Genomic DNA, 27,568 nt, shown 5'->3' on the forward strand with positions numbered 1-27,568 from the left:
AACTTAACCAGCTAACCTTGACAATTAATATAACCTTCCTCTTCACGCCTCTCATAAAAAGCCGCCTTATTGTCTAGAGAAATTCTCAATCTTCCTCTCAATTAATTCCCAATCTTCCTTTCCCAATTTCCTTTTAATGCATGCTATGAACTTCGGTCAATAAGTTTCTAAAAAAGTTTTCTAGGTTAGTTAATAATCGTGATGAAAACGAAACATTTATCTTTTCATCAAATGCTTCTACAAGCTCAAGAAACAGTGAATTAGTAACCAATATAGAAGTTTAAGTATTGCATTTTTGCTAGACTTTAATTTAGGATTAGGTTATGGTGATAAGCTCTCATAAGCGGTGAATTCAAAGCTGAACGAATTCTAGGTATTTGTTATTGATATATATATATATATATATATATTTAAGGTTAAATCCTAATTTTGAACATTTAGCATTTAAAAAACTTGAACTTAACTTGAAAAAATCCGGTTTTTTTTTTTTAAAAAAGAAAATTTTGAAGCTTAATTTAATGCAAGTCAATTAAAAGAAACAAAAAAAAAACCCATATATGATGGAATTAGGCTTCCTAGTTTTTTTCTTATAAAAATGGATTTAACCAAACTGGACCGGTTCGGTTTGAACAGGTTTTTGGTTAATATTTCACAAAATTAATACAATTTGATTTGATTGGTTTTTTTAGTCTAAACCAAATCGAACCGTGAACATCCCTAGTGAAATAAACCAAACTGAACTGTGAACATCCTTAGTGGAAACCCTTACAAAACACCGTAGACTCGTTGTTTATAATGTTTTCTTTTTATCTCAATGGATTTTTTTAAATTTTTTTTCCCTCATAAGATCAAATTATAGGCCAATTTAAATTAATTTGTTACCAAAGGACATCATTAAAAGATAAGAACTAAAATAAAAAAATATAGAGGAAATAAATAACTTTTTGAACTTTGAGCTAAATATTCACTGTAGAACTTATACTTTTAAAATCATAAATAACATGTCCCTCTAGTTTTTAACACTATCAAAAAAATCATTTTAGCCTAAAATTTTATTTTTTTATTTTTATATTCATGATTGGAGAGAGATGAGAAAAAATTAATAACAATGGTTTAAAAAATTCCAACCCGCACCTGACCCATAATGTCTATTTATTATTTTTTTTTGATCTATATTATCTATGATATTTATATTATCTAATTTTAATTTTTTAGTTCAGGTCAAATAATGCAACCATTACAATAAACCAATTTTTTGAACAACCCTAATATTATATGCTTCGGTAATAATATAGGAAATAAGTGTATAATTACCTTATCAATAAAGTTTGCAGAAGCTTTTATCTAGATGAAGTCGAAACACAAGAATCATGGGTTTATTGTTAAATTACCGAGAAAATAACATGTTTTTTCACAACTTCATTGCCAAAACATTTTATTTGAAGTAGAGAGATTAATGATCTTTCCGAGAGAATTTGTTCCGTTGGTAGAGTTACAGTTCTCTGTCATTTTATCCATATCAGTTGTCAAAAATATAAATTTCTGAATAATACTATAGATTTTTGGTTTTGAGTTTGTTCTATTATAGATGATCCAAATCTCAACCCAAGTTCAACAGCAGCCCTACTCCGTTGGACAGCACAACAGACTTCCATGCATGTGTTAGGTAGAGAAGTAGAGAGAGCTTTGTTCATAAGATACTCGAACTTTTACAGAAACAAGTAAATATTGAATAATCGTTTCAAACAGTCCCTTATGAAAAATATTGATTTCCAGGCATCGGCATTTTACAGTTTTGAGACTCGTGTTTTCTGTTTTGACTTGTTTGTCCATCTTCTGTACACTTTACGAGGATACTCCATTACTTCGATGCAAGGATTTTAGGGAGTGGCCATGCTTTTAGCGTCAGTTTGGAAACATTAGCTCAGAAACCCACTCGTTATTGAAGTACGAATACAGTGGTAGGAATATTTCCATATAGAAATTCAAAACTAGCAGCATTACACTATCGTTCTCCTTTCGCCATCACATTTTATCAGATGTGTAATGTTTTTGTTGAGAAAAGAAAACCTTTTTGTTTAGTTGGAAAGAGGATCTTCTTTTTGGAAAAATTGGTTTTTAAATTAAAGTATTTAAATAATTTATTTTTTTATTTACACTAAAAAAATAAATTTCTTCTTGCTTACCTAAAATATATGTATTAATGGGCTTTTAATTTCATATTAGAAAAAAATGATTTTTTTTAATGTTAATATAGTAAATTTTGATATAAAATAATTACTAACAAAAAATAAGTGGTAAGCTCATGCTTATAAAGCTGGGTTGAATAAGAGGAAAACCCCTCATTTCTCTCTCCACGTGAAGCAATGCTCACTGTCAAAGTTATTAGGGTCTTACCAAGTCAGTTACAGTATCGAGTTTTGCCTAGTTCAAACCTGGGTAAAGCCCCGGCTCACCCGAGTTAATAATTTTATTTTTTTATAATTGTTATCTTATATTTGAAACTTTCCTTTATTACTTTTTATCCTGATGTATTTTAGGTTATAATCATAAAACAACAGGTATTATTTGAAGCAACAAATGCATTTTTCTGAAGCTAATTTGAGCCAGTACTGTCAGATTTGATTTTTTCAATCAAATTCAAATTGAACCGGTGCAACACGAGGTGCCAGTTACTTGATTTGCCATCTCTATTGTTCCTCTAATTATAAATTAATTAATCAATGAAGCCGCTCGTCAATTTTCAACCAGGAAAAAAAAAAATCAAATTTCAACAAGAGGGCTATGCAACTCGAATCAAGAACTCTCCACCAGTGCGCTCCTCCTTATTGAAGTGATATTTTATTTGTCAATCTTATTCTTATCGCTTTTATAATAGGAGTAGTGGTACGGTTGTTTCATTTTTTCTCCATTCTTTTTCTGAAGACTCTGAAATTGGCAAAAATCCTGACAACCGACTATCATCACTGTTCTCTGGTCTTCTGTGCATGTTTTTCTAAAGAATATGGTTGTGATTTGGAAAAGGGAAAATGTCTCCTCCATCCCTGTTTGATCGGGGGATTACTAAAGCGTGTAAGCATTTCATAAATTTTCTTGGATATGGGCCAAACTAGTTTATGACAGGAAAGATGGTTCGAAAGGTTTGACAATTTCTCACAGTCACAGTGAGAGATTTGGATTTTCCTTTCTTGAGAAGAAAAGAAAGGCCTTGGCAGGAAAAGAGGGGCGATCCTTCAAAAATTCGATTGGAAAACACGACGGCTAAGACACCGCTGGAGCTAATAACCAAAGAGTAGAAAATAAGACAAGCAGTATTTTCCCCAGTACTTTATTAAAGAAAAGAAAATTGTCGCCATCGTTTTCTCTGCTCATATATTCGAAACATGGAACGTCCCATGTGATTGGTGGTTTGGTTTTTCAAACTGGTTGGAAATGTCCGTATGTCAGGAATAATCCCCAGAAGCCCTTTATTAGGTGATGACGTGGCGCATTTTCTGGTTTACATTTGTGTGGCATGGGCAGCGAGTGCTCGGGGGTCAAATCGCAGGTGCCTGCCTGCCTGCCTCCACTATTTTCCTGTTCCTTCGTTCGGCTCTTCCTTCTCCTTTTTCAGTCAAAAGCGACTTGCCAACCCAAACCAAAACTCCTGGGTATCCATTCACCAGCCACAGAGATGACCATACGGCGAAGCGTGCCCACCCACACTCGTCACCGAGGCTTTTCATCATCCCTACAATGAAACCTACAAACGGATGGATGACGTTTGCTCAGTTACTGTATCAAGATAACATTCAACACAGTTTGATCCACCCATCCAACACGGACGGTGGCTGTGTAATCATTGCTGTATTGCAACCCTGAAGCATCTCACCATTGATGAATGTTGCTTTTCTTTTACAAAAAACCAACAAAGCTCATGGTCTAACCAGATTCAAGGTCAAACAAAGGTATGGTACAAGGGTACTTGATTAGCTCAGATAGCGATGAAGTAAAACAACCCAGAGAAAACAGGGAAATCCATATTTTAAAAGTTATCTTACATTTAAAAAAAAAAAACCAAAACAAAAACACTATATACTTTATATCAGTTCATATGATTGTTCTGTACCATATTTCTCTTTTTTCTTCCACTCGATAAAAAGCAAAAATGATTGAACAAACTGGAAATGAATATCCAGCTGAATTTTCTGCGAATACTACGATATTATCTCATACCACTACCTTTTTCTCTCTTTTCTCTCTTTTTTTTTCCTTTTTAAATTTTCTTTTAACCAAAGAACCAAACCCTGGGACAAACTGTATCTAAAAAAAACTTTTTTTTTTAATCTTTTCTACTCCTTGTCTATAGCCGTTAAGAAGTCTAATTTAACCGCAGTGACTGTCCTTTTCATGCCAAGTGCATGCCGCAGCTCGACCCCCCTCTGCCTCCATCCTCTAATCATGACCCAACTTATTGAACTCCATTTATAAAAGCTTTTTTCAGATTTTTTTTTTTCTTTTCAACTCCATCCCTCGCTACCATCATCTCTTTCTGCCTTCCTTATGTTGGATTTAGGGGAATTTTCTTTGGCAACACCTTCATAGCACACCAAAACTCCTATGTAACAAAATCAAATAGAAGCTGGGTAAAAGAATCCAACTTTCATTTTGTAACTACGATTCGCAGGGTTTGTCTAGCTTCCTCCTTTTAGCATCCGGGGTATTGTGTGAAGAATTTGCGCATGGCTCAACAGTTGTGTGGTTACTGCTATAGCTCAAGCATGCAGCATCCAACACCCCAATGGGGCTTTGGGGCACTGATAGGAGTGAAGCACTTGTGCCCTTAACAGATCCACCAAACAACGACAAATCATGAATCAGTTGAAGACACTTCAGCACTCTCTCCTGCCAAAAATTAAAAAAAAATACAAAAGAACATATTCAATGGTTCATGTATTTAAAATGTCTCAGGTGATCGCCCATGTAAGTAATCAAACTCAAAATGATATAACCAAAAAGAGTCATCATTTATGTCCCTTTATTGTTTTGGACCACAAGGCACCAACTTTACCTTTTGTACAGGTTGAGTGAGTACAGAAATTGCTTGCTCAGCGTCCACTGTTTTGGTTTCCCCCACAACAGCTATTGCCACAGCTGCTGCAATCTCAGAAGGCCTAAATTCCAAGAAGTAAATCCCTGCATTGAATTCCCACCCACCAAAAACATCAGACACCCCCTCTCAAATATCTCCATCATAAAGTTTTTCCAACTGCAAGGAGAAATTATTTTAGATAGTACATTGCCAATGTGTGCATAAGAGTGAGAAAGGGACCTCTAATTGTGCTCAGTATGAGATGGATTGATTGCAAGATTAAAGACTTAGGTGGGGGGGTCTGCTCATTATTGATCCTGCTAAGGAAATAGTCTATGAAGGAGAAAGGAGTAATTGCTTGCATTCTCCAACTCAATGTGCTCAATACAAGAAGCTCCATCCTTTGTATAGTTCTTGCTTCAAATACAAATCTTGATTCGCCCACCTATCAAATATCAGGATCCTTAAATTTATTAGATGAACTTCACAGGTAATGCAAACGGAAATTCTGATGGATCTATACCTGTAGATCTAGAGATAGTGGAACTTCAGTCTCCTCCATTTTGGCCGCAAGAGATAAACATGCCACAGCTAGTAACTGCATCATCCAAGCTTTACCCTTCTGCGGATTACACACAGCAGGATTAAACTAAATGAAATCAAAATGGAATTAGGCGCAGCACAGCAGTAAAAACATAAAGGATCGTAAGAGAGATGCCAAACAACAATGCCATGATTGCTTGATTTCAACTTACAGGTAATTCATAGGCAGAGAGAAATCTATCCAAGTAGTTTATTGATAGATACGCACAAAGTGGTCCAAAACCAAAGTGAGAATGAACCTGTTGAGCAACAAGACCATTAATATTAATCATCAACAAAAGCTCAATTGAGGAATCGAGATAATCGAACAGAACAAAAAAGAACCTAACAGCTCATAAACAACAATCAGCATTAGTGCGAGGCTAATCAAATGAAAGGAAAAGGGGAAGGAGAAAATAAATGCACAAAAAATCTTCTAGGATAAATAGAAAAGACCACATAGAAATGCAATTAACAAATTAGCGCCGGCCCCAAAAAGGGCAAAAAGAAGGGAACCCACCAGACCCACTTCAGATTAAGTAGATGGAGAAGAAAAAAGAACAAACAAAAAGAAAAAAACGCAACCTATTTCATCAAAAACCTCGAAGTACTCACAACACCGATATGAGAGAGTCACTCAGCACAATCAACACTAGAAAAATAGCTTTACATCAATCAAAATATACAGCAAATACAAATCTATCTGCAGACATCCAGCACAGATATCACTATAATCATCACGATATACCAATCCGAAAATGAAAATAAGTCATATACACTATACGGTGAAAAAAAGAAATTCCCCTTTCGGATAGCCAAATCTCATATTTTGAAAACCAGTCAAGAAATATATAAATATAGAAAATCCCATATAATCGCCATTTTAGAACATCAAACTATAGTGAAAAGAAAAAAGAAAAGAACCCGCCTTTGCAATCCAATCAACAGCCTCTTTTCTAGCCCCCATGTCCAGGTCTCCATTTCTCAGTCTCTTCAAGTAATCACCAGTAGGTAAATGCTGACACTCCTTTTCAACCATCAAAACCAAACACTCATCACTCTGCATCGGCAACCACCCGCCATCTCCACCACCGTTTTGATTACAGATTTGATGATTCCCATGATGCCACGTGGCCTCAAACTCCACGGTAGCATCATAGTGATCGTTATCATCGAAGATGCTATTATTATCTTCCGCACATAGAAGGTTTGAAACTGCACAATCAAAACTTGGTGCCATATTTAATAATACCTCTCCGAAAAATCACTCTTTTTCTCTGTTGTATATCTAGGCAATAAAGTTCATTAAGCAGCAAGCGTGTCAAAGCAAGGATTTTTGTGTGTGTATAGAGATTTTAGATGTGTTTTAGAACAAAGAACAGATTTTTATATCAAAGAATTGAAGAACAAAGAATAGTCTTTTACAAAAGAAGGTGAAAACAAAACCTATATAGGTGAAGTGTTTCTCTCTGTATATCTGTTTATCAGTCTCTCACCCAGTATCTATCGAAGTTGGGGGCTGAAAAGACCGCTACTCCAAGCAGGGGTTTATGAAGGGAGAATGAGTGGGCTCTTTTTAGGGTAAAAGGCAGGTAGAGAGAGGAGGGTGGGGGCAATATAGGCACGAGAATCACAGAGAAATGGAATAGTACGAGCAAAATATAACACAGCACAAGGGCATTTACAAGATTTTGTAGGGATTTATTGCCCGTCCAAGGGCAGTTCTTTACTCCTTTAACACCTACCACCCCGTTGATGGCACGGTAGGGAATAGGTTGAAAATAAGATTGGGTATATTTTTATTTACTACACCTTTTGTGCCCTTAATGGTAACTTTCTCGCTTCATATATATATATATATATATATATATATATTAGAAAAAACTAAATGACATGAGTGATTTATCATCCTAAACACAAGTTTCAATTTACCGGAGCAATGTAAATATGTTTTTTCCCTTTATCAAAATAAACGCATTTGGCCTGTCATCCAGGTAGATTTTTCTTTTCTAAATAATACATTATTCATTGTAAAATTAATTTGAAATAAATTAATTAATATATCTTTTTTAAATATTAAATAACTATTTCACCCTTAAACATAAAAAAGTCAAGCTTTTGGTGAGGTTCTCTTTGGTCTTTCTAAAAATAAAAATACAATAAAGTTACAATCATGCACGTCAAAGAGAAAATAATGATTATGTATGTATGGATTTTTTTTAATTTTTAATACAGTGAGATGTCGAGATTAACTTTTGAATATGAAAAAAAAAAAGTTTCTTTCAGGGTTATTTTAGTAATTTTCTTCTAGTTTTTTCTTTCAATTTGATTATGAGTTGTTTGGTAATTTTTAGTTGTTAAATATTATTTACAAAAAAAATTCAGACATATAATAAGCCATATATCATTCAGGTAATGCATAAAAACCCGTCTAATTATCAAAATCTTATTTCTGCTGTGACATTAAAAGCGACAAATTATTCTCATTGTAGTGTTTGTGATGCATGCTCACAAAGAATATATATGGTAAAGTTTTTTTTTCTCTCTCTCTCTCTCATGCTATTAAAATTTACATCTGATTTTTCAAAAAACAATCATGCCATTCGATTTGTAGTTTTATTGATTTCAGCTCTCCTTGTTTTGATTAAAGTTTATTTAGTTGTTGATGTTTTTTAAAATTTATTTATTTTTTATTTTGTCCCTGGATATTTTATTCAATTTTGGTCCCTCGATTTTTTATTGCCTTATTTATATGTTTTATAATTTTTTTAATTTTTTTTTAATTTCATCCCCTACCACTTATTGCATTCATTATTGTAATTTATTTTTTATCTTTATTCTTTTGATTGCTATATTTATATTTTTTTCTTGATTTTTTTTAATTTTATTATTTAATATTTACTTTCATTTGATTTTTATCTAGTTTTAGTTCTCATTCTTTTGATTATTTTACAATTTATTTTTATTTTTCTTTATATAAATTATTTTAGTTTTATATCTTGAATTATATTTAAAAAATTTAACTATAATTTTATCAAATTATCATCATCTAAATATTATTTTTTAACATTAGAAAATGTTTGACGACGCAAGCCTCCTATCTAAGTATATATAATCTCTAATTTATGGTAGAGTTTTTCTCATTTATCTTAAAATCCTCCAAGGATCCAAATACCAAATTAATGACACTAGTATTGCTGTCGCTCTCTCTCTCTATCTCCTTATAAAATATTGTTATTTGTGCTACTGTCTGGGAGCCTTTTTTGTTTTGTTTAAAGTTATATATATATATATATATATATATTAGTTTAATGTGTTAGTATTAAAAATAAAATTTAAAAAATAAAAACATATTATTTCAATACATTAAAAAAATATTTTAAAAAATAATTAATATTACAATATAAAACATTACCCGAGAATGATGCGTTTTAATTGTGAATGGAGTTGGAAGAGGAATCACGTGTTTTGATTTTGTTGAATTTAGTTTGGAAATAGATTAAGACAGTCCACTGATTTGTAAGATAACATCTCCTACAATTAAGCAAGAAAAAAAAGCTAGGTGGCTCGATTCGATGGAAATTGCATGATTAGTTGTGGCTTATGGAGTATTGGAGTTTTTTTCCATATTTTTACACGCTGTCATCGGCCATCGAAACGTTGAGGAATTGACCGATACAGTAGAAACCATCTATGGCAAGGCATTTTACAAGTTACCTCGGCGATTAAATTTGGTTGCCTAAAATTTGCCACTATTTTGTCGAGCTTTCTTTCTATGAATACCACCGCAATGCCATGATGGATCCAAGTAATAAAACGGTAGTGGTATTTGATGAATATCGCACCGCTTACTTTCTTCGGCAGGGCCACACCGATAAATAAATCCTACTATATACCATGGTCATGATGATCGACTCTGTGACTATCAGTTTACCGAAAAGAACCTTTGTGGTTTATTTTTTTGATCTTACCGAGAGCATTCCTCGGTCGAAACTGATGCGAGTTTGGAGAGTCTAGAACAATAATTAAAAAGAATGTGCGAAGAGCAACAAATTTGGATGGATTTTCTACCGTTCTTCTTCCTCTTCTCTCACTGCTTCTCTCTCTCTCTCTACACACACACACACACACACAACACACACACTCACTATATATATATATAAAACAGGGATTTCGGACCATGCTCGCAGATAAAAAGGAGAGGGATCGGCTAGTCAGAAAGTATGCTTATCTAGTCGTGATGAAAAATAGTTATAGTTATCTATTTTTTATTTTATTTTTCTCCGAGTATAGGCTTGTTTTCTATTAATGTGACATGGTGTGGTTTTAAAATAAGATTAGCAGAAGCAGTGTTTAATAAGTAGATGTAGTTTTAAAATACAATAATTTTACTTAATAAAACAACAAGTTTCTTGATAAATTGATTTTTTATTTTTAATACACAGCACCATAATACTGTAGGCAAAGTACAGCGCAGTAATACTAAAAAAACTCTTTTAGAAACTTTTGCAACTTTTGAAGTTATTAATTTTCTATTTATGATTTTCATACTTCATTTTAGGACGCATATGTGATATAACTCAATGATGAGCAACGTTCAAACATGATGATATCAAATTATACCTAAAGACTTCTCTTGATCGATAGAGCGATTGGATGAAATTATAATGGACACTCAATAAATCTCAGTGTTCATTCTCGTAATATACCATGTTATATGACGATCACTCATCTATTTATTTATTACTATTTATCGAATATAATCGAACCAAAAAAAAAAGAGTATACAAAGGCTGCGAAACCCACTTTTGAAAAGGAAAAGATAATGCATGAAATCATTAGAATTATGGATAAATAACAGGTTACATTAATATTGTTATTGTTTAAGCATTGGTCGTCTTTCATCGCACGCACAGGATTACTTGTTCTAGCAGCAGTGGTTGTAAAATCTGTACGAAATTGAATCATGATCACAGAGTTTTATTTCTTGCATCGTTCTTCATTTCTCGCTTGGAGCTTCAAATGCACATCAAGCTCGGACAGGGGAATGCTCGTTGGGTCATGACGTGTTCATTATCTGGGTTAATTACCAGTAAAGAATGCAGAGTCTTTAATTAATTATGTTGTTTTATTTTGGATGGACTCATTGAATTTTGTCAATAGCGGGTGAACGATGGAGTCGTGTTATTCACTGAGAGGAAATTTCCCTCGTAACTGACTAATTTCAGGCAACGAGGAGAATCTAAAATTTCCAATGAGAAAGAAGGGTTCAAGGCATGCGTTGCATTTTAGCGACACCTGTACCCAAATGTCCCAGCCCCTCTCATCGAAAAAGCTAGAATTCAATGATGAATTTAGAAAATTTTCTCAAAATCATCCAAAATCTATGGTGTGGGAATTAAAGGGTGGTCTTTTACTGGCTGAAGAATCACAAAAAGAGCTATCCTTTCGCTTTTTTTTTTCCACCTTTAGGAGCGTCTCCTTTAGTTCTTGTAAACGTAAAAATCTAAAAAAGTACAAGTTGTCTCCGACATCCAGTAATGACTGCTCGATTTGGATGGCATGGTTAATCAGGAAGATAAACAAGTTTTATCAAGGGCAATTAGAGGATTTTAAATGTGATTACGAAGCTAAGTACATTTACCACAAGTCTTTAACAAAACCATCATTAACTTTACTAGGGAATGGTGCAAGAACGAGTTTGAATCACCGTTATTGCAAGTCAAGATCAACTTTAGGGTCATACAGGCAGCAAGATTTCCAAACAGTTGGTCCAATCGTTTCATTTTCTTCACTAGATGCCCCTCGACTAGGTTTTGTTGGCTGAGTCCATTGTCTACCAATTTTGTTCTGCTACAGCCCGGAGAATTTGGGGTCAATTTCGCTTTTCTCTAGGTGTACTATGAAATCTTTATCCTTCTATTTGAGAATGATGGCTTGCTGGCCACGTTTAAGAGCTAGGGTATTTGGTGAAGGTATTGTATAGAAAACCTGCAAGTATATAAATTTATTACTGATATAGATCATAACCCCATTGCAACAACAGGTGCTTGATCAAGTATTAGAGACTTACTTAACGGAGGCTGATCATCCCTACGGGTCTAATAAAATGCGCAAGACGCGATACAGTAAAATCCGGTAAAGATTAGCAGTAGATGATAAGGGCAAGGGTTTTAACTTAGGATCCTTGATATTGCTTTCATGGACATGTGCTTAAAAATGGTTCTCTAAAGAGGCTTTAAGGACACAAATTTCTAACCCTTTTCTCGCTTATCACTTCTTTGAAATGCTCTTTTTCTTTACTTTGAATTTTACCTTTTCTTCGTGTTTTTCCACTTTCGCAGTTTTCACTCTCAAAAATCCTGTCAACTTAAAAAAATGAGACACTTTCTCCTCATATGGCTCGTGTCAGTTCTGTGCTAATTTCGAAGACTCTGTTCCATTAGAAAATGAGAGCTGAGAGGCACGAGAGAGGCCCCCCACTGTTCCCATAACAATTCACATCTTTGGTCTAAAGAGAGTCTTCTCTTGCCGTTTGAGATCCGAGCTTAACAGAGTGTCATCCACATTTTCACACCCACTACCCCAATATTTTAACCTATCCGTTGATCTAATTTCTCCTTTATTTTTACTGCTAGAAACCCAATGTCAGGTCATACGATCATGACCAGGGTTAACTCAATATTCTGCATTTGACTGAATCTCTTTGCCCCTGCACTGTCTCACACAAGGCAGAAGGGGAGAAAAGAAAAACCCGATACACGCTTATACAACCTTTTTCTTTAACAATACATCACGTAATGCAGGATTCCCATTCCTCGTTTTGTTATTTGGTTACGTGAATATAGTACCATCTTATTAATCTTTTTTTTTTTCTTGTGTCTGATGGGGCATTCCCTTCGATACATGCTTCTGTTCGCTCTCATGGAGATCCACACAGTTGTTAGAAAATTTCACATAATGTTGAAAATATATAATATATAACAAGTAAAACAGGTTTCATCTTGTTTTTTGCCTCATTGAGGAAATATTCGAAAATACTTGGATAAGCTCTCTCTCTCTTCTTTTTTTCCAATGAATGAGAACTGCCATTAATAAAAAAGAACAAGGTATTAGTTCAGTACCCTGCTACACATGCAATTATATATATATGTATATATATATAACTCAAAAAACAATAATGATTAGCAGATTTAGTAAAGTAACACAATTAAACCTACTCGTGATTCTATCATTTTTTTTTTCTAGCCTTTAAAAGGTATGCATAAATTTATCACTGTATCATAGAAAATTCAGTGGCGGGGGGCTAGCAGGGCCCTGCCCCTGAAATAAAAATTAACAATACTCCCCTCCATAAATCCAACGAAGCTTTGAATTTTAGTGCTAAAAACTTGTGAGATTTAGATTCCCCTCTAACAAAGAAAAAAATCTGTTACCCCTCCTGAAACCAAGTACACTAGTTGCATGTCCCACGTTACAGTGATAATACAATTTTAGTTATTCGATTAGTATATAATTAATTATTTGATTATTTTATCATAATCTTGTTTGTGTATCATCAATCCATACAAATATTTCAACCTAGACTTTATATCATTTTTTAAATTTATTTTTATTTTTTGATATTGAATTTAGAAATTTCTATCCTTAAACTAAAATCAAAACTTAATAAATTTTTAAAAAACTATGTAATATACTTATTTTTTTATTCATGCTGACTTTAAATTTTTAATTGCTTTACTTCTAAAGAAATATTATTGTATTGTTTAACTTCATAATTTAATTAAAAAATAATAAGAAATCAAATAATTCATGAGGGATATACAGATAAGGATATATTTTTTAATTTGATAATATATGAATTACTTACCACACTAAACTTCATTACTTGTAGTTTTCATTACTTACTGCACTCAATTTTATTTATCTAACTAAGTTTTCTCCAGGCAAATTAGAATCTATTTTTACATGCGGGTAAATAATGAATTGATTCTGGCATTTATTTTGCCTTGCCCGCCCCTCGTTGATCAATCTTTATTCTCTCCTTAGAAAACTCTTTAATTACTGGCTGCCCAATTTGCTTGTTCTTGCTTTTCACGTTGAATTGTTGCTGGAATTTCAGCTTTTGCATTGGGAGAAGGCTGCTCTTCTTGTTGCTACGAAAAGGTATGATTTGTTGCCATGTGTGTGTTTTTGTGGATTCGTTTATGCTCTCCCTTTTTCTTTCGAGCTTTGATACCAATTCTTGGAAGTACTGTACACAAAGTATTTATTCTTATTTTTTTTATTGATTGTTATTCAACACACAAAATTTCTAAATACATGGCTTTTTATATTTATAGAAAGTTCATAAGCTTAAACTATCTTATTTTAGCAAGAATTCTAAATATTAGTTTGATGAGAATTATAATTAACTAGTTATATAAAGATTCTAAATAAAAATCATTTTTGATCTAGGAAAAGATTTCCTAACTGAATTAGAAATCTTCTTTTATCTCAACAGTATCATCATTATTTTATCGAATTGGTTACCATATAAAAATTCTAATTAAAATTATATTATCAATTATTTTTCTTTAAGTAGCTTGCCTCTTAAAAAGATTATAACTTCTTAGATAATTTTTTAAAACTGACCTAAAAGCCATGGTTAGAAAGGGAAAAACCAATAAAGTCCTAAAATAATTAGGATATTTAAAAATAAAGAGAAAATAATAAAACTAGTCTCAATAGCATCTTCTATATAACTAATTTGAAGCTTTTTTGAATCTCAATTGGTTATGACATATTTAAGCGTCATTCAGAATTTTTTAATCAAATCTGAGCATCATTTAACGATTAAATTATAAATTATAAATCTTTTCATTTGACCAATCATTCTATATATTTCAGGTTTTTTGTTAATTTTATCTTATCTTATCCACGTAGTCCAATTATATCAGATTCACAATCTGCCGTTAAAAACCACCCATATCAGTTTCACAAGCTTGAAAAAATTTATCCCCGAGTTGAAGCCATTCATTCACCCATGTTGTTGTCGTTGTTTACCATTAAATGCAGTGTTAACGTCCTTGTACTCCACTGTCTTTTAACATGTTAATCCACGTTGAATATGGTGATACTACTGGTAGTTATAAAATGGTTTTGATGTGGCCAAGTGTTCATGTTTACGTGCGTGTGAATCAATACTTCTAAATTCCAGAAAGTATACTCAAGGTGTTGATGGACCTAAATAAAGCAGTGCTAGGCGTTAATCCACGCCTATTAACAAATAGTTTCATTATACTGCCTATTAAACAAACTTGAAAAAGTTCTTGAGTTACACCAAATCAATATATTAACACCTATCTACACTTCAACACCAAGAAAGAAGAGTTCACTGGTAAAACAAAACTGCGTATCCAGAGATTTAAAGAAATCTTGGTATATTAAAAAGACATAAAAGAGACTCCCTGCATTGAGTTTGTAGCAATTGGTCATCTAGGCATGTGCACCTCCTTGCAACACCGTGGTCCGCCATCAAAAGCATCCCGAACATCCGCCGTATCTCCTGTGTCTGCACTATCAAACACCACCCCTCCATAAAAGAAAAAAAGAAATCCCACGTGGAGTGCAATCGGGTCCACACGTCCCCGTCTTTTGGTGCCTCCTGCGTTATTTTAATCTCGTGTTGTCTGCGACGCTGCTGGTCCCCTCGTTAGGGATTAACATTCGAATACAGTACATGCGATAAAACCATGGATCGACTTGAGCTGGCAGAGTCACCTATCTTGGCTTGAGCTATGTCTTTATCAAAGCTCTCGGTGTCTTTAAAAAAAACACATTTTGGTTATACTTTTGGGATTCTGCAAGTTAGAGCCAGGGGCCAGATGCTTTGGCATGAGGGGGTAAGAGGGAAGCAGTTCTATAATCCAAGTTATAAATCACTCTTGTCTCTATTAGATTGCTAATTAATTAATTATCAACTTGAATTCATGATTAATTACTCAGTCAAAGGCACTCATAAACATATATTGCAAAATGCCAAATGGGGAAACGTCATGACAACCAACCTGGCATGAAGGTTTTGTCCTTAATGGACCAGTTAATGGCATCGCATAGCTATAAATCAAATCCCTCTGGTTCGGTAAGCATGCCTTGCGATTGTCTGTTTCTACTGGACACCACCTCTTCTTTCTTGGGACGCCCTCCCCAGTTCCGTTTCGCTACTTGTTAAAATTCGTTTTTATATAGAATTAATTAGCCATCATGAATAATCTTTTTTTTTAAATAAATATACATGTTTTTTCAATATGTTTTTAGTCATACAAAATTTCATAATGAAAAAATTAAAAATGAAAAAATTATACATGCATCTAACTAAATAAATTGATAATTATTCATGTGTAAATATATATGAAAAAAATTCATTAATGATAAATAAAGACTAAACTAGAAAAATCAAGAAATAAATATAAATTAAAATATTTAATCTCATAACAAAATAATTTATTCAGTCGTGTTTAATAACTTTATTTATTTAAATAGAATTTTTATGTAATCAAACAATAATTTGTTTCAATAAAACATAAAAAAAATCATTAACAATAATTAAAGACTAAACTCAAAAAATTAAAAGATAAATGTAAATTAAAAAATTTGATTACACAATATTAATCATATACCCAATTATATCTAATAACTTTGTATCTTAGAATTGATTGTTTAGGTATTGCTAATGTCTGTGTGTGTAAAAGGATTTTAATCATGAATTCAAAATTAGTTGCGTGTTGGACTATATTTTTATCCAATATTGAAACAAAAATATTTTAAATTTGTTTGGGTTAATTTAGGTTGATATGTGAAAGTTGCGGGGGATAACCTTGTAAAAAATAATTTGAAAAGCTCAACACTCAATTAATTCAGTGTTGAAGGATGAAATTGATAAAAACAACTCCTAACTAAAAAAAATCAAATGAACTCAATTAAAAAAACCAAACAAACTCAAGTAAAAAAACTAAACTTGCAACACGTAACATTAGATTCAATAAAACTTTTTTATCTCGAAGATTAAAATTATTCTTCATTTAATTATATGTCAACAAAGTGCGTGAAAAATTAAATTTTAAAATATTTTTTTAAGAAAAAGAAAAACCAAGATAAGGGCACGTGATTAAGAAAGCAAAAGCAAATAATTAATAATAAATAATGAAATTGTATTTTTTTATTTGAGGGACAAAAAATATATTAAAAAATAATAAATCTACATACCATTTAATTATAATTTAGTCCTTATGATTTTTCATATTAAATCAACCTATTCTCTTAATATTGAAACTAAGTAATTAGTTACTTGGCTAGTGCCCATTGTATTCAAATTAGAACTATTTTTCTAAACAATTAAACTCAATTCGCATCTTCCCACTTCACCAACTTCTTTTTATTTTTCTATTTTTTTTAAAATGAAATGGATGAAAAATATTAAACTATAAATAAATTTAAAAATGATTAAATATATAGTTTATGAAATCACAAGGACTAATAAATTGGTTTTGCTTAACTACAGCAACCTTAGCTGATAATTTTGAACTTCTTTCTCAAAATACACTACCTATTGAAAGCCCATAACAGTCCTGGAAGCCCAAAACAGAGCCTGGTCTGCAATGAATCCTAGATCCACTTTCTGTCCATTTCTCCAAATGGAAGAAACTTAATGGGCCAAGCCTATCCATCTAGAGAAAAACCTGTTGCCTTCTACTGGACTCGACCCCCTGTCTCCTTCTTCCACCTCCGCCCTGCCCTCGCCTCTTCAAACGGAGTTCGCGCAGGCACTCTCCCATCTCGGCCTCCCTATGACACAAACAGGCTAGTGTTTCTCTTATCTCATTGTTTTCATGAAGATTTAGCTATTTAACTTCACGCACTTAAATTTTTTTATTCCTTTATGCGGATTCCTGTTGATGACAATTTGCTAGCTCCTTAGACATAGCTGAATTAATCATGAGGATAATGGTAACCTTAACTGTGTTTTTTGTCTTGTCTTCGACGTAATCATTGTTGTAATTTATGTTTAAACTCTTAGATTGCTATAATAATTTGTACTGAATGATGATTTCGTATGGAATAAATGATTAAAATTGGCTTCAAAATGGTTTTGCTTTTCTGACATATATTAAGCTAACAGGGGTCGTATTTTTTCAGATTATGAAGTGCTATAAAAAGGGGAAGCAATAGTTTTGATGAATTCTGTGAAAGTTGTTATCTGCCACAAGCACCGCTCTTTCTCCTCGCTTCCATGGATCTCTCCTCTTCATTTTTTAACACCTAAATTGGACCCTCCACCCAAAACCCTTCTGGAACCACGAAGGAAACCCAAATTTATTTCTCACGAGACTGCCATAAACTTGATCAAACATGAGCGGGATCCTCAACATGCCGTGGAAATATTTAACTTGGTAGTGGAGCAGAAGGGTTTTAATCATAATCATGCTACCTATTCAACTATAATTGATAAGCTTGCTCGAGCTAAGAAGTTTCAGGCTGTTGATGCTCTTCTTCGGCAAATGATGTATGAAACTTGCAAGTTTCATGAGAGTTTATTCCTTAATCTGATGAAGTATTTTGCCAAGTCATCTGAGTTTGAAAGAGTGGTCGAGATGTTTAATAAAATCCAGCCAATTGTTCGTGAAAAGCCATCGCTCAAAGCCATCAGCACATGTCTGAATCTTCTGGTTGAATCAAAGCAGGTGGATTTGTTGCGGGGTTTTTTATTGGATTTGAAGAAGGGTCACATGCTGAAGCCAAATACCTGCATTTTCAACATCTTTATTAAGTATCACTGTAAAAGTGGTGATCTTGAATCTGCTTTTGCAGTGGTGAAGGAGATGAAGAAGTCTAGCATTTCCTGTCCCAATTTAATTACCTACTCAACTCTGATGGATGGTCTCTGTGAGAGCGGGAGGTTAAAAGAAGCAATTGAATTGTTCGAGGAGATGGTGTCGAAGGATCAAATCTTGCCTGATGCCCTTACTTATAATGTTCTAATCAATGGTTTTTCCCGTTGGGGAAAAGTTGACCAGGCAAAGAAGATAATGGAGTTTATGAAGAGTAATGGATGTAGCCCAAATGTATTTAATTATTCAGCCCTCATGAGTGGATTTTGCAAAGAGGGAAGGTTAGAGGAGGCCATGGATGCGTTTGAAGAGATGAAGAGCTTTGGTTTGAAACAAGATACAGTTGGATACACGACATTGATAAATTACTTTTGTAGATTTGGTAGAATTGATGAAGCCATGGCGTTGCTCGAAGAGATGAAAGAAACAAGGTGCAAAGCTGACATTGTAACTGTTAACGTGTTACTTAGAGGATTTTGTGGAGAAGGTAGGACCGAGGAGGCGCTTGGGATGCTTAACAGACTCTCTAGCGAAGGTATTTATCTAAACAAAGCGAGTTACAGGATTGTATTGAATTCATTGTGCCAGAAAGGTGACTTGGTCAAGGCTCTTGAGCTTTTGGGTTTGACACTTAGCAGAGGCTTTGTACCCCATCATGCAACTTCAAACGAGTTGTTAGTTGGCCTTTGTAAAGCTGGAATGGCAGATGATGCAGTTGTGGCGTTGTATGGATTGGCGGAGATGGGATTCAAACCAGAGCAAGATTCCTGGGCTCTTTTAGTTGAATTTGTATGCAGAGAGAGAAAGCTGTTACTTGCATTTGAACTGCTTGATGAGTTAACAGCAAATGAATGTGAAGATTTTGTACCTCTGTAAATTTGATGAAATTATCACCACCTATTCTTTGATATCTGTATGTAGTATACCAAACATATCTGCAGCTTGACCAAGATTGAAGCATCCATGGTGACAAATGGAAGCAACCCCTTCTCTTCAAATTCCCACAGAATTCTCAACTCTCAATTCTTCACTATTCCCACGATAGGCAAGTCTTTCCTGGGAGGCATGTCTACTTCTCCTTCTCTGAACGACATATCACTCAAGCAAGATTGTGTTTGTTAGGCATTGTCGTTCCTTCATAACTAAAACAAGACCCCATCGACCGCTAGACTATATCATACTGTTCCTAAATGCCTAACGTGGCAGAATCAGATAGTGCTGGAATGAAAACTTTCCTCCTCAAACGGTGAGAGTATCAAACTAAACTCGAGATCAAGAAATGAATAATATTGTACTCTTTGACAGGAGTATAAGTAGCCATGGCTTCCTCTGTCTTTTCAAGAGCTGCGTCAATCCTTCCTTCAACAACAATACGACGGCGTTTGCCTCTTGTCGGGGCGTTTTGCATGATAAGCTTAGGCCTCTCTAATCTATGCCCAACAAGTCTCTCTTCTTCTTCTCTCAAAACGGGTAGCGCTCCATCTCTCCCCTTTATTCCTCTCTTAAGGTAAATAAAAAGCCTTAAAATCTCTTCTTCTTTTGGGCCTTGATTATATAATTACCTTGTAATTTAATTAATTCAATTCAAACGTTCGGATTAGATCAAAGTTTGGCAGCAGCCAAGCAGCAGCAACACAAGCTACGAACATCAGAATGGAAGGGAATTCCGACACCGTACCAAGTATTGTTGTTTATGTTACTGTCCCTAATAGAGAAGCAGGTTTGTGTCTTTTTTCTTTGTTTCGTTTCTCTTCTTTATTTGTGATTCTGTCTATTATTTGTTTTCCCCCCCTCTTAAAGGATTGATTACATGCTCAATTCTGATTTTAATCAAGCATTATCCTCCTCATTACTTGAAAAATAATTAAGCAATTGTTGCCCGCAGAATTAGAGAAGCTCTGCTTATATATATATATATATATATATATTTTCTCTTCATTTCCTTATTAATGAATCAATATGATCAAACATATCAACCCCACTTAGTTTAAGTGGCATTTTATTATTTATTTATTTATTTATTTTAGTTGAGGTTTTCTTAATTTTGCACTTCTTGGTTCTTACAGCTTTTCATGTTGTTTTCCAATCTGCACACAACATAGCAGAAGTTGATTCTATCTCTTACCTCTTGTAATTCTTGATCTCTATCTCGTTTTAAAGAACACAATGTTTTGAATGCTTGATTTTGTAATTTATGATTCTCAATATGCCTTCAGGAAAGAAATTGGCTAGCAGCATAGTCAAAGAGAAGCTGGCAGCGTGTGTAAACATAGTACCAGGCATGTGCCTCTTTCTTCTTGTATGCTATGTATCTTTGCTTTCCTTTTAGCCAGGCAAAATACGATAGCTTTTTCAGTTTTTAATAAAGGTTCTGTATCCGCTTCAGAGTATGTTGGTTAAGTGGAAATCTATGTTTCCATGTTGGACAATCTGAGTTTGTTTTGAGAAACTGGGTGTAACCACAATAAACTATAATATCAGGTTACGACTAGGAATGCAACATTGTAACAAGCTGAGCCATGAATTGATTTCCCCTCTTTTACGTCCTGCCCAATACCCTGCTACACATGTACTCTCCCCTGATGCTTTTCTGTTGCTGAGACTCATCCCTGTACCACAACACCTCTCCACTCCCTCTCCCCCTAAATAAAAGAAGGGTAACCCTGTAGCTGCTTTGTAAATAAAGAAGAGAGCACTGGGAGATTTATCATATCATCTATAACATGTCCAATATCCAATGTACCTTCATGTTGCACAACGATTTTTTTCTATCACTTTTTTCGTTGGATGATATATTATGGAGCAAGTTAGGTTGTGTTTGGCTGCGGAGAATTTTTCAGTTTCCTTGGGATTTTTTCTAGGAAATAGAAAATGTGTTTGCTGTTTGAAAATTAAAATTATTTTCTTGGAAATACTTGTTTTATATTTTTCTAGTTTTCTAGAAAACTGGAAGCACCAAAAAAGTTGTTTTCCAAGTTTTCCATCATAAAAAACAAGGTCCTTGTTTGGTTCAATTAATCTTTTATATCCATTCCTTTATATGTTTTAAGTGAAGCCAAACACAGGCCTTCCTTTTCATTTCGGTAATTTGTAGCCATTGAACATATTTTTGTATTTTTTCACGGAAAAATCTTTTAGAATAAATAAGAAAACTAGAGATTTAAACTGCGAAACAATTATGTGAAAGTAAATATAACCATAGGTTTTCTGTGAACTTCAGAACAATCGTATGTTTTCCAAAAAAAATTCTTTTCCCTAGGAAAAACAATTGATCTATGCATAGTGGTTTTCCTATACACATATCCTTTGACAGTAGTCTATCTTTTGTTCTTTTGCTTTAATTTTAGGTGGCGACTCACTTCACCATAGATTGTATGCCCTTTTGGAAAATTTCATTAATTGTGTAGTTTTCAGGAATGCTTTAGTTATTCATTAAGTCAGGCTTTCTCTTTCTCATCATCACATCGCCTTGAACTTTGCAGATTTGATGTTTTATAGCTTCTTTGTGAAATTACTTTCTGAAATAACCAATGTTTTTTGTGAATATAGGTATTGAATCGGTGTATCAATGGCAGGGAGAGGTATAAATCTTTTTCCCCTTGTTAATTAAGATATGCTTAAACTTGAAGAAGAGATTATATGCTTAAATCTCTTGTATGATCTTTTGGGCATCAAAGCCCTTATGCAAGTTTAAAGTTGCTTTTTTCGATTTTGATTGTAGATTCAGTCAGATGCTGAGGAACTGTTGATTATCAAGACCAGGCAATCCTTGCTGGAAGCACTGACAGAGCATGTCAAAGCAAACCATGAATATGAGTAAGCATAAAGCATATGTAGCATGTACACAATAAAGTAACAAAGTTTCTTGGAAAATTTCTGTTGCAAGCTAAAGATGTTAAGAAACACATGCAGTTTTATGGTTGCACAAGAAGATTAAACTTTTTATCCACTAGGAATGTTGCTGCCATGTCTCCTAGGATTCTATATGCTTCCATTTGCTCAAGGCTCAGGACGAACATGATGTTGGGATGGCGGAAATGAATTTAGCAAAAGAATAACTTTTTTCAGTTAGATTTATTCTGCTTTTTATTTCTGTTCTTTTACTCAGGGTTCCAGAAGTAATCTCCTTGCCCATCACTGGTGGAAGCATTCCATACCTAAAATGGCTCAAAGACAGCACAAGGGACTGACTCGTGTCATCTGTAAAATCTGAGCATATAAAATCTCAGTGCTCGGGATTGGCTTGCATCACCAGTTGGGTTTGCACATGTTGACGTTCTCTTCTCCTGTCAGTAGTTGGTTGCATATTGTTTTTAGCTGTAGTAATTGGGACCTGTTATTATATACCAAGGGCTCTCTTGATGTTGTGTCGGCGACTTTGCAAGTATGATTAGCACGCAGTATGTATTTCATGAGTGTTTGCTTGCTTTGTTAAACTAAGTCTTCTGCTGGTTTATTGAGGTTGTATTATCCTCTGGGTGTCTTCTGCCGGCCTTGAGCATGTGTGGTGGTGGTCATTGGCTTGGCCGCCTCGTGAGAAATTATTTGCATGTACTTTTGGTCACTTACGATTTGGCATTGACGTGATTGTGTAGAAAATCGCCAATAATTTAAAATGCTGTTAGGACATCGGCTCTCAACGAACTTCTTGTTTGACCCGAAGCCAACCTTGTTTGGGCACTGATGCCAGGAGCCCATGCGTCGAGTGCATATGGAGATGGAAGTCAGGCTCTGTAAATCAATGAATATGGCTTCGCTGCAAGTGTTAATTCATTTTATTATTTGGGGCTTCGATCTTTCAACGACAAGCTTCCATAGGTTTGAGTTTGGGAATAGCATAATTTTTTGCGATAGCACGAGTAACGAACTCGAACTACACTTATCTTTTCCGGCTATTTTGATGGTGTTCTTAACTAGAAACCATGACTAACCAGCGAGGCTGGTGCTTGACAGAAAAGCTGTACAGAAACAGGAGCCCTGTTTGCGTTGGGTTGTTTGAAGATTATGAAAATAGGGAGTAGAATTCTCCAAAGAGTAAGCATTGGGAAGTTAAGTCTACGTATTTTCCGTCACCTGAACATATAAATCTTCCGTGTATAGTCAGTCTGGAAGGGAGAAATTATGGTATAAACAAGAACCATGACATTAAAATATACCCACATCAAATGCCCACCCTTTCCGAAGCACTTGAAATTCAAAAGCAAGTTTAGTCAAAATAATAATTAAAAAAAAAAACATCATGTCACAAGGGTAATGCCCAGTTTTCTTAAATTAACACACTTGGTAATCACGACACAAATGGATGACATTCAAAGCCCACCTCCTCCAGAAGAAGACTAGAACCAGTCAAGCTTTATGATGCCTTCTATGGCTCATCTAATTGGTCCTGAAGAAAACAATACACAAGGGTTAGATCTCAATCAATCAGGTTCTCTAGTAATAAAGAGAAACCATAACTTCCAGCAGAAGTCATTGACTAGAAAGAAGCTCACAGAGAGAGGGCGAGAAGCACCAACCTGGACATCCGAAGTCCAAAGAGTGAGGTTATCCCTTAGGAGTTGCATGATCAGAGTGCTATCCTTGTACGATTCTTCTCCCAAAGTGTCTAGCTCGGCAATAGCTTCCTCAAACGCCTGCACAAAAAGATGGCAAGACAAGTAAAAAAAGTTCTAACATTTATTCATGGACAAAAGGCCTACATAACTTTGTAGCAATCTCCTGTTGGCGTGTACCAAAGGGCAATGCGGACCTTGGTCATGTCAAAACACAATGGCTGAGAAACAATGTACGACTAGAACCAGACACATTGAAACAAACATTGGTGGTGAAGAATGCCAGGAACACTGAAGGAAGAACCTGGAACTTCTGTCAAGTTTCGTGTGTGCAAATGAGCAAGTGCAAGTACATTAGCACAACACCACATCATAAAGATTGAGCAGTTGAAACTACTTGAAAAGCTCGCGAGAGTCCCAAGTGATTATGTTCATCCACGCATCAATAAAGACTCTAGTATGAGCGTTTTCCCATTCAGAAATTCCATATCATATCCACTCACACAAGAAAACGTTGATAATTTATTTCATGGCACTGCACTATCTTATATTATTAATTAGATTTTAATTAGAAAAGAGAATAACGGCATTGAGATTCAAACTCAGGACAGATTAACTATCAAGACTTTATATCATGTCTTATAACCATATAATCTAATAACTTAAATTATTAGATGAAACTATTTAGAAGTAAAAAGAGCATACCTGTTTTGCCATACTGCAGGCTTTGTCAGACTGATTGAGAATCTCATAGTAGAACACAGAGAAATTCAGTGCCAAACCCAACCTTATTGGATGTGTTGGTGCAAGATCCGCAGACGCAGTATCCTTCAAAATTACAGTACATCAACATTAGTCAATCGAAAAGCAGGAAAAAAAAATGAGACACGACTTTCCCTGGAACCAAACTTTTAATTCACAACTCTTCACTCAATTCTAAGCACCCCAGCCCCCCAAAAAAAAAGGAAAATCGGAAAATCACCGATACTGCTTGAAATCATAGATTCTTACAGTAAAGCCACCCCCACACCCCCCAAATATTTATCCAAACCCTAGAAACAAAATGTTACATTAAGCAAAATCTATAAAAAAAAAAAAAAACAAACAGAACAAGATAAACTTCAAAAACAAAACGAAAAATATGATTATTAATAATACCTGAGCAGCCTTATAAGACTGCATAGTATCTCCAGCAGCAGCGTTTCTCTCATCACCAGCCTTGAACTCAGCCAGATACCTATGATAATCCCCTTTCATCTTCAAATAAAAAACCTTGGATTCACTCGCAGTAGCGGACGGTATCAGATTCGAGTCCAACAGCCTCAGAATACTAGCACAAATATCAGATAACTCACTCTCGACTTTAGATCTATATTCCTTAACAAGCACAACATGTTCCTCGTTCTTTCTCCCTTCCTCTTTCTGCTCAATTGAAGACACAATCCTCCAGGCAGCACGAAGTGAGCCGATCACGTTTTTGTAAGCGACAGAGAGGAGGTTGCGTTCCTCAACGTTGAGTTCACCGACAGGTGTGTTGCCGAGGACCAGCTTTTGCATGAACTGGACCATCTCCTCGTAGCGTTCGGCTTGCTCGGCGAGCTTGGCAAGGTACACATATTGGTCTCTGGTGAGGTTGTCCGGGACAGTGGTGGTGGTCGCCATTTTGTTTTGAAAGAGGAGAGAGGGATTTGTGTTTTAGGAGGAATAGCTGAGTAGGAGGGCAGAGTGGTTTTTCTTTGTTTCGTTGGTTGGTGGTTTTTTTTTTGGATACGGGGAATTGTGCGAGAGACGGTTGTTTCCTTTTCCAGAGGGTAAGAGGGTAATTTTCATGGCCAAAAACGCAGTTACCATTTTTTTTTCCGCGCCACGTCGCACTTGGAATCATTTTTTAAAAACCTAAAAAATAATATAAAGACATAAGAAAGATAAAATTTAAATTTATATAGACAGAAAAACATTTAAAATTATCTAAATGACAACACCTGTTTTTTTACAAAAATTATTGGAACGAACATAAATTGAATTAACTAGCATCTTAACTATGGTTATTTTTTGAAATCTGTGATGTAGCTGTGATGTGGGGTATAAAATTATGATAATAACATTAAATTTATATTAAAATAAATTAAAAGGTTTATACATAATTAATTAAGTATTAAATGTTAAAAGCAGAAAAAATATCATTTTAAAAAAGGCATCTCCAGCAAATTTATATTAGTGTTGTCACAATGTCATATGTTAAATAAAAAAAAATTAGATATGAGAAGAAAATAGTTAAAGGAATTATACGATTTTTAAAGAAGTAAAGGAAACCAAAACCTGTATCATTGAATCGAATGAGTTTAATAAATTTAATTGGTTTAAAAACTTAATACATATATACATAATCATACTCTAATAACATAAAAAACTAAGTAAGTTTGTTAATCTTTTAAAATTACAATTCAAGAATTTTAGACTTTAACTCAAGTAAAAATCTTAATTCTTAATTTAATTAATATTGAGTGATATGATAAAAAAAATTAATTAAAAAAACTTATTATTGAAAAAAATAATAATAAAATGAACGAGGATAAAACCTAAGTAAAAAAACAATAGGAATTAAATCATTAAAAATTAAATTTTATAAATTATTCCAAACAAAAAAATCACAATAAAAAAACAAGGACTAAGTTGGAGAGTTGAAAAAATAAAAAATGATGAAATTAAAAAAATAATTTAAAATTATATTTTCAAATAAAAAATTTATAACTAAAATAACAAGTACTAGACATAAAAAAAATTGAAGAGTTGTTGTCATGTTTTTAGATGTAGAGCACAAACCAAGATGGATAAAAGAGAAATGAAAGAAAAAAAGGGGTTACATTAATATCAAACCTAATAAAATCACCATGCATGTGCTATTTTTTTAAAAAAAAAATGTTATGGAAAATATAATAACATGATAAAATAGTAGTTCCAACCATGAAAATAGCAACACATGATATTTAAAAATAAATGTGCCAATAATTTTTTTATATATAATTTACTCATGCAATGACTACATTCACTCTAAAATCAAATACTTATCACGAAATAAAAGTAAAGAAATGATGAATAAGCTCTTGTAACTTTGATAATTTCAAGCTTAAATGCAATGAAATAATTACATTGTGCTTTATTAAATGGGAAATAAAAATAATGTCCATAGATGATAGTTAAATTTTTTTTATTGTATTTGCTTTTAAAAATGTTTAAACAATTGATTTGTTCAAAAAATCATAAAAAACTAAGAGGACTTCAATGATTTTAAAATGACAAATGTACCCTTAGTAAAAATATTTTTACCCATCAAAGCCAATTAATTCTCTTTTAAAAAAAAGAACGACAAACATGTCATTTCGTTGTGTCAATATACAGTAGATGAAGTCCTTGCTACGATCCCCCTAGCCATGCTCTTCATGTTCTGTTAATTTTACCTAGTTTAGGAGGATAATAGTTGTGTTTTTCTAGGT

General features: G+C 33.9%; 4 protein-coding genes and 1 long non-coding RNA gene across 6 annotated transcripts; 3 read left to right on the plus strand and 2 right to left on the minus strand.

Annotated features, from left to right (window-relative positions):
- The first annotated feature begins 636 nt into the window (after positions 1 to 636).
- On the plus strand, positions 637 to 16,983 carry LOC105120413 (uncharacterized). The gene is made up of 3 exons (XR_841329.1): positions 637 to 720; positions 2,040 to 2,041; positions 16,972 to 16,983. It is a non-coding gene; the product is annotated as an uncharacterized LOC105120413 (long non-coding RNA).
- On the minus strand, positions 3,990 to 7,330 carry LOC105120412 (cyclin-D2-1-like). The gene is made up of 6 exons (XM_011018586.1): positions 6,582 to 7,330; positions 5,827 to 5,913; positions 5,595 to 5,693; positions 5,312 to 5,516; positions 5,051 to 5,175; positions 3,990 to 4,884 (listed from the first exon to the last, which is right to left on the minus strand). Exons 1-6 carry the CDS (start codon positions 6,891 to 6,893, stop codon positions 4,654 to 4,656), a joined length of 1,059 nt encoding a protein of 352 aa, XP_011016888.1. The 5' UTR covers positions 6,894 to 7,330; the 3' UTR covers positions 3,990 to 4,653.
- A 388-nt stretch (positions 16,984 to 17,371) lies between the features above and the next one.
- Positions 17,372 to 19,432, plus strand: LOC105120414 (Pentatricopeptide repeat (PPR) superfamily protein). The gene is made up of 2 exons (XM_011018587.1): positions 17,372 to 17,494; positions 17,831 to 19,432. Exon 2 carries the CDS (start codon positions 17,869 to 17,871, stop codon positions 19,396 to 19,398), a length of 1,530 nt encoding a protein of 509 aa, XP_011016889.1. The 5' UTR covers positions 17,372 to 17,494; positions 17,831 to 17,868; the 3' UTR covers positions 19,399 to 19,432.
- Positions 19,433 to 19,542: 110 nt separating this feature from the next.
- Positions 19,543 to 23,104, plus strand: CUTA (Nitrogen regulatory PII-like, alpha/beta). 2 transcript variants are annotated; one of them, XM_011018589.1, is made up of 6 exons: positions 19,543 to 20,029; positions 20,124 to 20,242; positions 20,739 to 20,801; positions 22,072 to 22,103; positions 22,244 to 22,338; positions 22,408 to 22,590. In XM_011018589.1, exons 1-6 carry the CDS (start codon positions 19,842 to 19,844, stop codon positions 22,457 to 22,459), a joined length of 549 nt encoding a protein of 182 aa, XP_011016891.1. In that variant the 5' UTR covers positions 19,543 to 19,841; the 3' UTR covers positions 22,460 to 22,590. The 2 variants fall into 2 exon arrangements, with proteins under 2 accessions (XP_011016891.1, XP_011016890.1); XM_011018588.1 differs by lacking the exon at positions 22,408 to 22,590 and adding an exon at positions 22,631 to 23,104 and having other exon boundaries at positions 19,544 to 20,029.
- Positions 23,105 to 23,624: 520 nt separating this feature from the next.
- On the minus strand, positions 23,625 to 25,845 carry LOC105120417 (14-3-3-like protein GF14 kappa). Its single transcript, XM_011018590.1, has 4 exons — positions 25,233 to 25,845; positions 24,780 to 24,902; positions 24,039 to 24,155; positions 23,625 to 23,908 (listed from the first exon to the last, which is right to left on the minus strand). The coding sequence occupies exons 1-4, from the start codon at positions 25,734 to 25,736 to the stop codon at positions 23,888 to 23,890; spliced, it is 765 nt and encodes a 254-aa protein (XP_011016892.1). The 5' UTR covers positions 25,737 to 25,845; the 3' UTR covers positions 23,625 to 23,887.
- Positions 25,846 to 27,568: the final 1,723 nt, after the last annotated feature.

This window comes from Populus euphratica, unplaced genomic scaffold, assembly GCF_000495115.2.
Source record: "Populus euphratica unplaced genomic scaffold, PopEup_1.0 scaffold6.1, whole genome shotgun sequence".
NCBI classification, from domain to species: Eukaryota; Viridiplantae; Streptophyta; class Magnoliopsida; order Malpighiales; family Salicaceae; genus Populus; species Populus euphratica.